Below are 12,637 nucleotides of genomic sequence, written 5' to 3' on the forward strand. Positions count from 1 at the left end.
TACACAAATATATAACATGGAAAGTGATGGTTCTCTATAATCTTGCTACTATTAATGGCTATTAATAATTTGGCTTATATTACTCTAGATTTAATCTTGCTATGTGTTTACTATCAACAATACATGTATATATTTATAGTTTTAATTTAATTATAGCATACATAAAATGGCACTAATTTTAAGAATATACCTTAGTGAAGTATAGGAAAGTGGACAAACCCATCTGACCACCAAACAAGTTAAAAAAAATAGAGCGATACCAGTACTTCAAAAGCTGCCCTTGAGCCAAGCTCTTCATCATGACCAACTTCCTCCTCCCCAAAGGAAACCATAATTTTGACTTCTAATACCACATGTTTTTTTTTTTCCAACTTTATATAAATGGAATCATGGAGGATGTACTCATTCATGTCTGGATTCTTTCATTCCACATTATATTAATGAGATTCTTCCATACTGTACCATGTAGCAACTCACTCATTTTCATTGCTACATAATATCCCACTGTGTGAATATACCAGAATTCCATTGTTGATGGACATTTGTCCTAGTTTTGGAGTATGATGAAAAATGCTGCTGTGAACATTCTTGGGCATGTCCTTGGATGCATCTTGGCTGGATAGATACTAGGAAATGAAATTGTTGGGCTATTGGGCATACACATTCAGCTTTAGTAGATGATGCCAAAAAGGCTGCTGAAGTGGTTACAGAAATTTATACTCCAACCAGCAGTGCATGGAACATTTAATGGCTCCAACGTTTGGCCATGTCAGTTTTTGTCATTTCATAGCCATTCTGGTGAGGGTGCAATGGTAACTCATTCTGGTTTTTCTTTGCATTTCCTTGATTATTAATGAAGTTATGAACTTTTTTTTAATATTAATGGCTATTTTGTGAAATGGCTGTTCAAGCCTCATGTTCAATATTATATTGGGTTATTTGTGTCTGTTTCTTATTGAACTAAGTAAACCTTTTCAATTCTAGATACAAGTCCTTTGTGAGTTATATGAATTGAAAATATCTTCTTCCATTGTGGGGTTTTCATAGTTCATTTTCTTAAAGATACCTTTTGATGAGCAGAATTTTAAAACTTTAATTTAACTCATTTAATCAACTTTTCCCTTAAAGGTTAATTTCTTTTGTAAGAAATCTTTGCCTACCCCAAGATCATGAAAATATTTTCCTAGATATTATTTATTTATTTATTTGGAGGCCCCACTGGGATATGTTACCTTTCAAAAGTTTTCTTACTTTTAGAAGTAGCTTTACAAAATGCCCAGAATTGATTTTTGAATATGGCGTAAGGTAGGATTCAGGATTCATTTTGGTTCTATATGAATAGCCAATTGGCCCAGGACTATTTATTGAAAAGAGAGTTCTTTTCTCACTGCTCTAGAGTGTCAGCTTTGTGATGAATCAGGAAAAAAAAAGCATATCTCCTGGAACTCCAATGATATATTTTGACCATATACTGTATGTCTCTTATGGTCATTTTTGTATTTTTTTCTGTCTTTGTGTCCTTCCATCCAGATACCATCTTCTGACTTATCTTCTGATTTATTCTTTCTCTCTTCAATTGTATCTAACCTGCTAATAAACTTACTTACTGGGATAAACTTCAATTATTATGTTTTTGGTTGTTAATTTCCATTTGATTCTCCTTTACATTTTCAACTTCCCTGACCAAATTCTCAATCTTGTCATATAAACCCTCATACATACCAGCTACTTAATGTCCATGCTTTATATCTCCATTATCTGGATCTCTGTGGGTTATTTCTATTTTTCACAGTATCTCTTGATTTTCAGTCACAACACATTGCTCCTCACATACCAAGTTTTTGATAGATAGAGTGCTAGATACTGATTATGAAAGATTGTAGAGATAATTTGATATTCCTGCAGAGAGAACGTAGCTTTGTTTCTGGTAGTTCATTCAGCAACCCAGATCATCTTAGTTCAATGAGGGACTGAGGTAACACAAAGCTTGGCTTAAATTTCTGTGGAGGTGATCTATTTTCAGTGGTGTATATCCTAAGATGTAGCTTTTCAGGGACTTCTTAACCTAAAGAATGGGGGCTGGTTTAGGAAAGTTATTCCTTCGTGATGTGCCCTGAACTCCAATGTCTGCCTTTTTTCCCCCAGCTCTGTAAGACTGTTAAAAAGTTCTACTTATCCTGTCTCTCACTTCTACTCCTGACTCTGCAGATGCCTTTTGGAGACAGTGGTCCTGAATGCTGGTGTCTAATCTTTCGGCTTCCTTCCTCTTAATGTCATAATTTAGTACTTTTCAGATAATATCAAACAGATTAAAAATATTATGTGTAGTTTTTCCAGTATTCCTCAGTGAGAATATAACCAACTAATTTATCTTAGCTTTATGAGAAGCCTTACTATCTGGTAAAGCAAGTTCTTTGCTCTTCTTTTCCTACAATACCTTTGCTGTTCTTGGATATTTGCCTTCCATGTGAATTTTAAATCTTTTCCTTTTATATGCATTTCAAATTTCATAAAAATTTCATTGAAATTGAATCGGCTGTAGCCTATTTGGTAGAACTGGTATATTTACAATATTGTGTTCCTATGCATGGGCATGAGATAGCTCTTCATTTATTGAGTGTTTATTCAATTTACTTAAATGTTTTGTAATTCTTCCCATACACATATTTATTTTAAGATGAATTCCTAGGTGTTGCATGATATAGTTGCAGTTATAATTAGTGTCCTTCAGAAAAATTAAGTTGTATGTTGATGATCTTTTTATTTCTTGCCCCTTCCCTTAATTTTCATCTTGTGTTTATTCTTTCAGATAAAACTTAGCATTGTTCTGTCAATTAAAAAAAAGGGAGGTTTTGATTGAAAGTGAGCGTAATCTGCTTGTGTGGAACAGTCATCTTTATAATGCTGAACAAAACACTATGTGAATTCTGAAGTTTCAGTGAAGATCACCTGATACAATAGGTGAGACACTCCAAGAGCAAATCAACAAATGTAGATGTTAAAAGGGTATATTCAAAAATCACTCCATGGTTATTAAATTCTCTCATCATTTCAAGACTATACAATGTAGACAGAAGAATTTTTGTGTGTGTGTGAGGAGACTGCTATTTGCGGACTGGGATTTCCTTTGAGGAGGGATGAAGTGTGCTAAAGAGCACTATTTATAACATCCTCAAACTTGGAACAATCTCTATGTCCATCAGCAGTAGAGTAGATAACTAAGTTGTGGTTAAGCTGCATAATGGGATACTATGCAGCAATGAAAAAGTACAAGCTACTGCTACACATAACAACACAGATGAATCTCACAGACATTCTATCTAGTGACCAGAGCCAGATACCAAAGAGTACATATTGTACAGAGTCTATTTAGATAAAGCTCAAAAATAGGTAAAACTAATTTATAGTGCTTGAGGTCAAAATAGTAGCTACCTTTAAGGAGGTAATGACTGACAGATGGCACAAGGGGGCTTGCTTGGATCCTGAACTGTTTTATATCTTGATCTAGGTGGTGGTCACATGTACATACATACACATGTATACATGTACATATACATACAATCAAGGGAGAAGAAAATTTCAGGGAGACAGGCTTATTTGTTTTTGTTCTCTAGAAGTTTAATAAACCAATATATTGGGGATCATTTCTATATTTTTCTAAGGTTTTCAGCAGAAATACAACAATATCAAGTGTACAAGCTGGGGACATGGCTATTATTTTGCCTTACTCAGCATTTTTTTCTTTTCTGTTTTTTTTTTTTATTGTGGTGATGTTGGTTTATAACATTAATACAAGTTTCATGTCTACAATTATATTATGACTTCTGTATACATTACAGCATGCTCACCACCAAAATTTTAATTTCCATCCCTCACCATATCACCATACAGTTGATTCCCTTTACCTATTTCACCCTACCCCCTACCACCCTGTGCCTTCCTGTCTGGTAACCACTACTCTGTTCTCTGTATCTACATGTTTGTTTTTGCTTGGTTTGTTCATTTATTTTATTTTGTTTGTTTCTTACATTCTACATATGAGTGAAATCATATGGTATTTGTCTTTCTCCTCCTGACTTACATCACTTAGCGGAATACCCTCAAGGTCTGTCTGTGTTGGCACAAATGGAGATATTTCATCTTTTTTATGACCAAGTAATACTCCACGTGCAATATATATATATATATATATATATATATATATATATATATATATATATATATCTCACATCTTCTTTATCAGTTCATCCATTGACGGAAACTTAGTTTGTTTCCATTATCTTTTATAAATAATGCTGGGATGAACATAGGGGTACATATATCTTTTCTAATTAATGTTTTTGTTTCCTTTGGATAAATACTCGGAAGTGGGATAGCTGGATCATATAGTAATTCTATTCTTAATTTTTTTTTTTAGGAATCACCATACTGTTTTTCATAGTGGCTGCACCAACTTACATTCTGCCAATAATGTATGAGGGTTTTCTTTTCTTCACAACCTTACCAACACTTGATATCTTTGGTCTTTTTGCTATCAGCCATTCTAACAGATGTGAGGTGATATCTCATTGTAGTTTTGATATTCGTTTCCCTAATAATTTGTGATATTATTCAACCATATTTTATCTTTCTTTACAAATTCATATTTGCCTGGAACTTTAGTCCTAAGCTCTGTATCTTCAAAATTATGAAATATTGGCAAAAGATGAAAGAAAACTGATGGATGATTATCAGATTTGTTAAGGTAGCAGAGATCCATGGTTTTTGAAATCAGTCTACTCACTGATTCACTATTTTCTCACATTCATTGGTGAATAAAAATGCTCAGGTATTTTTACTCTTCATCCTATCCATTGGCTGTTTTAGTATCTCTTTTATCTGAATCTGAAATTTTCCTGTTGATTTATTAAAATTTTATGTTCCTCTTTTTATTAGCTTCCTGTGGTCACTGTAAAAAAATACCATAACTGTGGTTCTTAAAACAACATAAATTTATTCTCTCGCAGTTTTGGAGGCTGGAGGTCCTAAATCAGTGTTCGCTGGGCTGAATTCAAGGTGTTGCCAGGCCTGACCTCTCTTCATTCCTGTCCTCCTCCAGCTACTGGTGGTTCCCTACATTCGTTGGCACTGTGGCTGTATCAGTCCAGTGTCTACTTCCATGGTCACACTGCCTTCTCTTTTTCTGTCTGAGTTAAACAGAAAACAGGGACTGGGACCTGGTATCTTTAGTCTACTAACCTCCCCACAAAACTGCAAGTTCCGTGGGAGCAGAGCCCTTGAATGAGTGTCCTCACTGCTTAGAAGAGCTGTGAACAAGGCCCACAGTAGGTGTTCACTTAATACTTGTCAAATATTCACTAAACACAGGGGATCAATTTGAAGACCTTCCTTTAGAATGGGGAAGTCCTATTTTATTCCCGAAGTCTCACCCGATACCATTCATTGGAATTTTTAATGAGAGACTTCAGCTCATCAGAAAGAATACTCTAATGACCAGGCCAGTCTGTCCATAGTCTAAGGTACTTCATGAAGGAATAAACTCCTTGAAATCAGGATGCATTCCAACAAAATTTGGTTTATCACCTGTTAAGGACACTAAAAATGATATTTTAAAATGAGGTAGGAAGGTGGTTTTACAGATAGCAGACAGGTTTATCTTGTGTAACTATTTCAATTTCTTCCTATCTAAAGATCTCCAGTTTCTTGCAATTTCTAGAATTAATCTCTAAGCATTTTGTTAATTTATTAGTTTTAAGACCACTAAAAAAGATTCCCTAGTTTATGACCCTGTTGTGGGCATTTTACAGAGGCTCCACAGAGACATTTTTCTTTTCTGTGGATCAGCTCTATTTCTCTTTGGGATAATAAAGCACCGCACTGAAGCTTTTGGTGCCATCTAGCATGGTCTTCCACACAAGACATTTTTTTTTCTTTTTAATTTATGTACATGACTTCAAGTCTTCAAATCTAATTTTCAACCTGGAATCTTGCCACAAGTGTGTAAAACACGGTCACTGAACAAATGCAATTGGCTTTTTGTTTCATGTAGCAATACTGCCCCAGGGATGAACACAACCAAATAAATGATATCTCTCCATCAAACTGGTGTCTAGGAAACTGGTGATTAGAAAATGCAAAGTTTTCTTCCAGATTTCCCTTCCTACGAAACCACACATGAAAATTGATCCTATGGCCTTAACTAAATCTGGTGTTCAGCCAAAGCATTTGTGCCAGTTGGGGTGTTTTTGTCAGCAAGTAAAGGAATACATCACTAAGCTACGTAAGTATTACTCCTCATAACAAGAAGCCTGGAAGGTAGGGTGTAGAAGGCTGTAGCAGTTCCAAGCATTATGTCCTCTCCCAAATAATGACAACAGAGGAAGGGAGGGGACATCTTTCCTTCTGTGTCTCTCTTTTTATTCTTTCTCCTTCTTCTCCCCCTCCTGCCTCCCCTTCTCCTTCTTCTATCAGAGAAGAAAACCAGATATTTCCCAAAGGACATTCTCTCTGTCTCATTGGTTAGACTGGGTCTCATAACCATCTCCATTCAGGAAGAGTAGAAAAGCCAACCACTGCCACATTAACTCCTCTCATGGACAAGAAGGGGTTAAATCTGTCCTCATTAGAAACAGATTCCTCAAAGGAACATTTACAAAGAACCTGGCAAAGCTTTCTCACTCACCTTTTTCTTCTAATTCTCATTAACACACCCAGTGATGTAGAAAGTTGATGGTGGTGATTGGGGGGAGAGAGAAAGATCTGGGCACCTGGGTGGCAACTACTGTGGCCAGCCCTATCTACAGATGAAGGGACTGGGGTTCCACATAGGAACTCTGCTTAGAGTAACATGGGTAGAAAGCAGTGATTGTCCAATATGGACCGTATCTAATGATGATGATGACGAGGGTGGTAATTGCACTGGTTAACACTGAGCACTTATCATGTACCAGGCACTGTACTCTGTTACTTTGCAGTGATGATGTCATTTAATTCTCAACCCTATGAAGGAGGTAGTGTCTCTGTTCTATAGATTAGGAAATTGTGGCTCAAGCTCACACATCTAGTAAGTGCAGGTCTGTGATGAGAAAGCCAGTGCTGCTGCAAGGGCAAGGTAATTCTTGACACCGTACTGCTTTCCCATTTGAATTCCCATATTCTTTCCAGGACTACTGCTTCTGAGCTAAGCTTTTTGTGACCTAAGTTTCCTCATCTGTAAACTGAGATAATTCTTGTTTTACAGGGTTCCCATGAGGAGCCAACGTGATAATCCACGTAAAGCAGTTAACAGGGAGACATAGTAGGCTGGCATTATTGTTGTGGAATTTATCTTACTATATTGAAATTTTCAGTTATGTCTTTTACCTACCTTCTTGAACTGAAATCATCCATTCAGGACAGCAGTTCTAAAACTTTTTGGGGTCACGGTCCCTCTTCACTCTTAAGAATTATTGTGAACCCCAAAGAGCATTTGTTTAGGTAAGTTATAGCTATCATTACTACACTAAGATGAGTACTGAAAAGTGTTTGAAAGAATAACAAGCATACGCTCCGTTAGATGACGTCATACACATCATGCATCCTCCGGGAAACGTCTATGTATATTTGTGAGAGAATGAAGGTGAAAAAGGCAAAAAAAAAATTGTTTGTATTATTGGGAAAACAGTTTTGACTTTGTCAGGGCTCCCAAGGTCCCCCCAGACCGCACTTTGAGAACTGCTGCTTCTAGCGTACGTGCTTCGGGAGCGAAGCATCGGATTCCGTTGTTTGGATGAGAAAACCCAGTGTTTAAGAGGAGAAAACAAGAGGCACCGCCACAGCTACGTTCTACGCTCAGCCGCCACCGCAGACTCGCCGCCCGGCAGCGACGCCCTTAGTAACAGCTCCCTCCGCCGCCGCGCCGCCGCCTCTCTTCGCGGGGCGCGACCCCCGGTGACGATACCTCCCCAGACGGCCCTCCCCTGCGCGCTCCGCCGGGAAACCAGCGTCCGCGGCGCCCTGAGACAGGCCCCGCCCCGCCGCCGCTCCGCCGGGTCCTGGCTTCCATGGCAACCTCGGCGAGCAGCCCAGGCGTCACCCCCCCCTTTACCAGACAGGCTAAACCATTCTCTCCAGGGGAGGGGGGGCCTTCACAGGGAGCTGGAAACAATAGAATTTAATAGAACGCCTGCGTGCTACCATGCCCCCATTTTCTATCTAGCTTGAATAGTACACATCCTCTGTTTTCTTCCTCCAACTGTCCCTGCAAGGGTAGCGCCGCGTCTCGCCTGCTGTGTTCGAACGCCTCCTCATCTCAGGCCGGCTGATGGGCCGGCCGGCCAGGGAAGCTCGCGTTCGGCGCTGGTTGGAGCAGAGGCTGGGGTGCGCGCCCGACGTAGCGCGCGGGGGGCGTGGCCTCGCGCAGGGGGAGGGGAGGCGGGCAAGATGGCGCCTGGCGAGTGATTCTCCCCGGTTACCTGCAGCGGCCGCTGAGACACCGGGGCGGGGGGTTCTGTCCCCACCGCTGCCCTTCCTCCTCTCCCCCGCCCCCGGAGATTCCCTCCTTCCCTTCCTCCTTCTACTTCGGTGGGGGAGGGAGGGGAGGCGGGCCTGGTTCCTGGGACACCATGTCGGACTCTGAGGAGGAGAGCCAGGACCGGCAACTGAAAATCGTCGTGCTGGGGGACGGCACCTCCGGGAAGGTCAGTCCTCGAGCGGGCCTGCCGTGCCAGGCCTGTAGCAACCCTGGCGCGGCCCTGGCGCCCCCAGCCTCCTCCCCTCCCCGCGGCGTCGCCTTATTTCTTTGAACCCCGGGGCCTGTGGGCCCGGGCCCTCCAGGTCGTGGCCTGGGACCGGACACATATTAGGTGCTTGGTGAAGTCCGACGAGAACTGTCCAGCTCCCCTTACATTAAAAAATGAAGAAGAAAAAGGCATTTCCCAACTCCCTGTCTCTATCGCGAACTCCTACTTCTTCAAGACACGGGCCAGCATCTCCCTGGGAAGCTTTCCAGCTTCTCGCCTCTGGGGACTCTCAAGGAAGACATCTTATCTTTTTTTTTTTTTTATTTAACTTTAGTCCAGGTCACATTTTGTTCCCTTCCCCCCCTTTACTGTTCTTCTGATGCCTCCACTGCACGGGGAGCTCCCAAGAGCTTGACTCTGGAATGAGATTCCCTGGGTGAGAGAATTGGGGCTCCGTCACTTTACTGGTCAGGTCATTAGCGGGCAAATTGCTTATCCTGTCTGTGGTTCGTCTGTAAGATGGGTATATCGATAGGGGTCGTCTCCAAGGGTAAAGTGTGAAAATCCACATAAAATGTGAAAATCCACGTGAAGCTTTCAGAACATGGTGTGCATTCAACAAACGTTAGGTGCTGTTTTAGAGCATCATACTTGTTCATCTCTGCTCCCAGCGCAGCACCTGTCAACACAAGCATTCATTCAACAAGTATCAATTGAACTCTTCTGAGCTGGATGCTGAGGGCAGAGCTGCTAGCCTGGCAGAGGGGATCCTTGCCTTAAAGTCTATCCTTCGGTGACGGTTGAATGAATGAGAGTGAGTGCGTGAGAATATCTGGCAGCCAGTCCCCTTACTTTGTAGGCGGGGGTCTTTAACTCAGGGTCGTGGAACTCCTGTAATGGAGTAAGCGTTGCCGGCCCGGTCCTTGCTCTCTGGGGAGGGTCGGTAAGATCTTAGAGGCTTCTATGATCCACGCCCCAAATAAGGTGAAGAGCCTCTGCCCCGGGGAACCTTCACACCTGTCGCTTCTGTCAAGGGCGCCAACGTTGTTTCCGAGAACGTTGCTTAAGTTGTCTCCTTTCTTCTCTTATGCCTTTCCCCAGCCATTCTTCAGAAACGCAGGTGGTTATTGTTAACCAGTTTCCCGTTTTCGGCTGCGCGTTTCTGTGTTACTGGTGTAGTTTGGACCCTGGTTTCTGTGGAGACGACTCGCTACATCCTCGCTGGCAGCATTGCACAGCTGCTCCTGTCTTTCATTCTGAGATTTGGGTTCCTAGGGCCCGGAAAGGTGTCATTCATATGCAAAATTCGGAGAATTCTGTTAATTTCTTTCTTGCCACACTGATATTTTGTTATTGATTTTTGTTGTTAGGGAAAACAACTTAATAAGCTCTGATGATTTTGGAACATTTTGAGGAAGAAAATTACTTGGGATCACTTCTCTTTATAAAGCATTAATTATTATGAGTTTTTGTACACTTGTAACAACTTTTTGAATAGCTGTTTAAATAAATCAGCATTGTTTCTAACACCCTTATTCGATAAAAAATTTAAGCTTTATTTTTATAGTTTTCTCATCATTCGTATTTTCTTTTGAATGCCTTCTAATTTTTATTTCCTAAATCTTTTTATGGTCAACTCATAAGTAATTTATTTTCTGTTTAAAATTACAGTGACTATAACTCTAATACACTTGTAAAAAGACACAAAAATTGTTCATTATCCTACATTCTATTATAATTCTTAAAATTTTTGTTAATTTTGTTCTAGTATTCATCCATTATTATGTATATATTTCTCAGTTGAAATTTGTTCATAGTTTTCTATTTAAGTTTTTCATCTAGCCTGTTACACATTTTCCTCTTGTTGTTAATTTAGTGTGAATAATTAAGGTTTTTCATTTCTGTCTAAAACTGTGTCTAGTATAGAACAACACATGTTTTCCCCTTATGTTTTGGTGAATTAGGACTATTATTCTGCTTTGAAGGATAACAATGATACTCTTTATAGTACCTGATAGTTCTGATTTAGTCTTTGTCATCTTGATGTGTTTTAAAACTGTAAAGGCTTTTTCTGCAAGAAATTTCTGGTTACCAGCATCAGAAAGCTAACCTTTTTCCATTATTCATATATCAAGCTTTTTTTTTTCTCCATACCCCATTCAGCTCTCAAATTATTGGCAAATTATTTGGCAGCTACTAAAATTCCCATATGTTTCTTTCACTGTCCTTTTCTTTCATTCTTATTTGTGTGCTGATTTAACTCCTGGCCATTTTTTTCTCGCATCATTTTTCTTGCTAGTTGTGACTCAGGGCATTTTATACACCCCGACAGAAGCAGTAGAGTATTGAGATGACCACTAACAGTTTCTGTAAGAGAAATTTAGCTCCTCCTCCTATTAACACGTGTTTCTATTTCTTTCTTGTTTTGATTCATACTTTGGATTTTATTATATATTTCTTAAGATTTTTTTGAGACAAAATTTTTTTTTATGGTGTCTTCAGTATTTGTAGATGTAGTATGGTTAACAGTTGTTCACCAAGTTAAAAAAAATCAGATAAAAATGTTATAGATATGGTAGGTGGTTGTTCACTTCCTAATTGTTTAAGAAGGGTATTTATGCAATGACTTGTGAGAAATTATTGACTTTGAAAGACAGGGTCTAGATAATTGAAGAGGAAATGCTTCTCACTGATTCAGTTGATTCTCTGTTTAATTTGTTAAGTAAGATGTCTGGAGATATAAGAATCCATTTTAATAAATTCTTTTTTCCAAGGACCTATACTTTTGACAGATTGTATTCTGTTCCAATTGAAAATTCTAGCTTTATATTTGCCTCAAAAGTGTGAGGGTAGGTCTTTCAAAAGCTAGAAATCCTATTTTCAGGAAAAGAAACTTAAAATTTTTCTGAATATTCATTAATATAAAAATACTGATCTTTGAGAAACTTAAGTGAAAGTGAAAAATCACCTTAAATAACATTATACTGAAGTTACATGTGTCTTGAGTTTTTCTTTGACTTATAAAAGTATTTTAACCACCCATATATTAAACATTTTGAAATATCTGTAGTAGTGTAAGTAGTGTTAATTATTTTTCTGTAGAACTCTGAGCCTCTTCACAGATGACTTTGTGCTCCTAGTTAAGTAAGCTTAATGGCATAAACAAGGCTAAATGAAAAACAAAAGGCTTTAAAAAAGAATGCTTATCTTTTTTTTCTGTTCTCTCAGTATTTTATATTATCAAGGTAGCTAGATAAATTTTCGTTTTGGTGTAGTGAGTTTATTTCTCAGAGTCTAGCAAAACATCTTTTTTATGGTGCTCAGTAAATATTTGACCAAATATTTTATAAATTTCTTAAAAATGCTGAGAATTTAAACATTACAAGAATTAGAGTTAGCGTGTACAAATTGCCATTTATATGAAAAATATAGTTCTTTTGTCAAAGGAATTTTAGGTCTTTTTGTTTAAAGGAATTGAAATTTGGCCAAGTTTTTGTTTTACACTATTGTAATTATGTCATAATTAACTATAATAAGCTATCATGGAAATTTTATCTTAGTTTTCATTATCTTAGGAGTTGACATCTAATTTTAACTTTTAAAATAAAAAAAGGAGCTATTTTTCCTTAACTTTGGGAGTCTATCTTGAAGAGCATACAAGCTTCATAAGCTCTCTTTCTCTTCTTTTTGGAGAAGTTTACAAATAAATAAATAGTGCATTTAAAATGTTTAAGACGCTTTTGAGTTACTGAGTTACTTCAGTTGTTACTAGAATAATTATTCTTTTGCTTTGTTAAGAAATGGTACTCTAAAGAAACTCCAGAGTTTTGAATACAACTTTAGTTGTTATTAAAAAAAAATGTAGATATGTATCTGGCCTGGTTATAATATTCTTGTGACTTTAAGCTTTATAGTTC

The 12,637-nt window shown here is 38.5% G+C and overlaps 1 protein-coding gene across 3 annotated transcripts in view; it reads left to right on the forward strand.

Annotated features, from left to right (window-relative positions):
* The first annotated feature begins 8,398 nt into the window (after window positions 1-8,398).
* RAB28 (RAB28, member RAS oncogene family) overlaps window positions 8,399-12,637 on the forward strand; it is an 82,349-nt gene continuing 78,110 nt past the window's right edge. For all 3 annotated transcript variants that reach the window (XM_031437273.2, XM_010975350.3, XM_031437281.2), the window contains exon 1: window positions 8,399-8,678. In XM_031437273.2, the coding sequence (XP_031293133.1) occupies window positions 8,604-8,678 (75 nt within the window). In that variant the 5' untranslated portion in view covers window positions 8,399-8,603. The remainder of the gene's footprint in view (window positions 8,679-12,637) is intronic.

This window comes from Camelus dromedarius, chromosome 1 (assembly GCF_036321535.1).
Source record: "Camelus dromedarius isolate mCamDro1 chromosome 1, mCamDro1.pat, whole genome shotgun sequence".
Lineage (NCBI taxonomy): Eukaryota > Metazoa > Chordata > Mammalia > Artiodactyla > Camelidae > Camelus > Camelus dromedarius.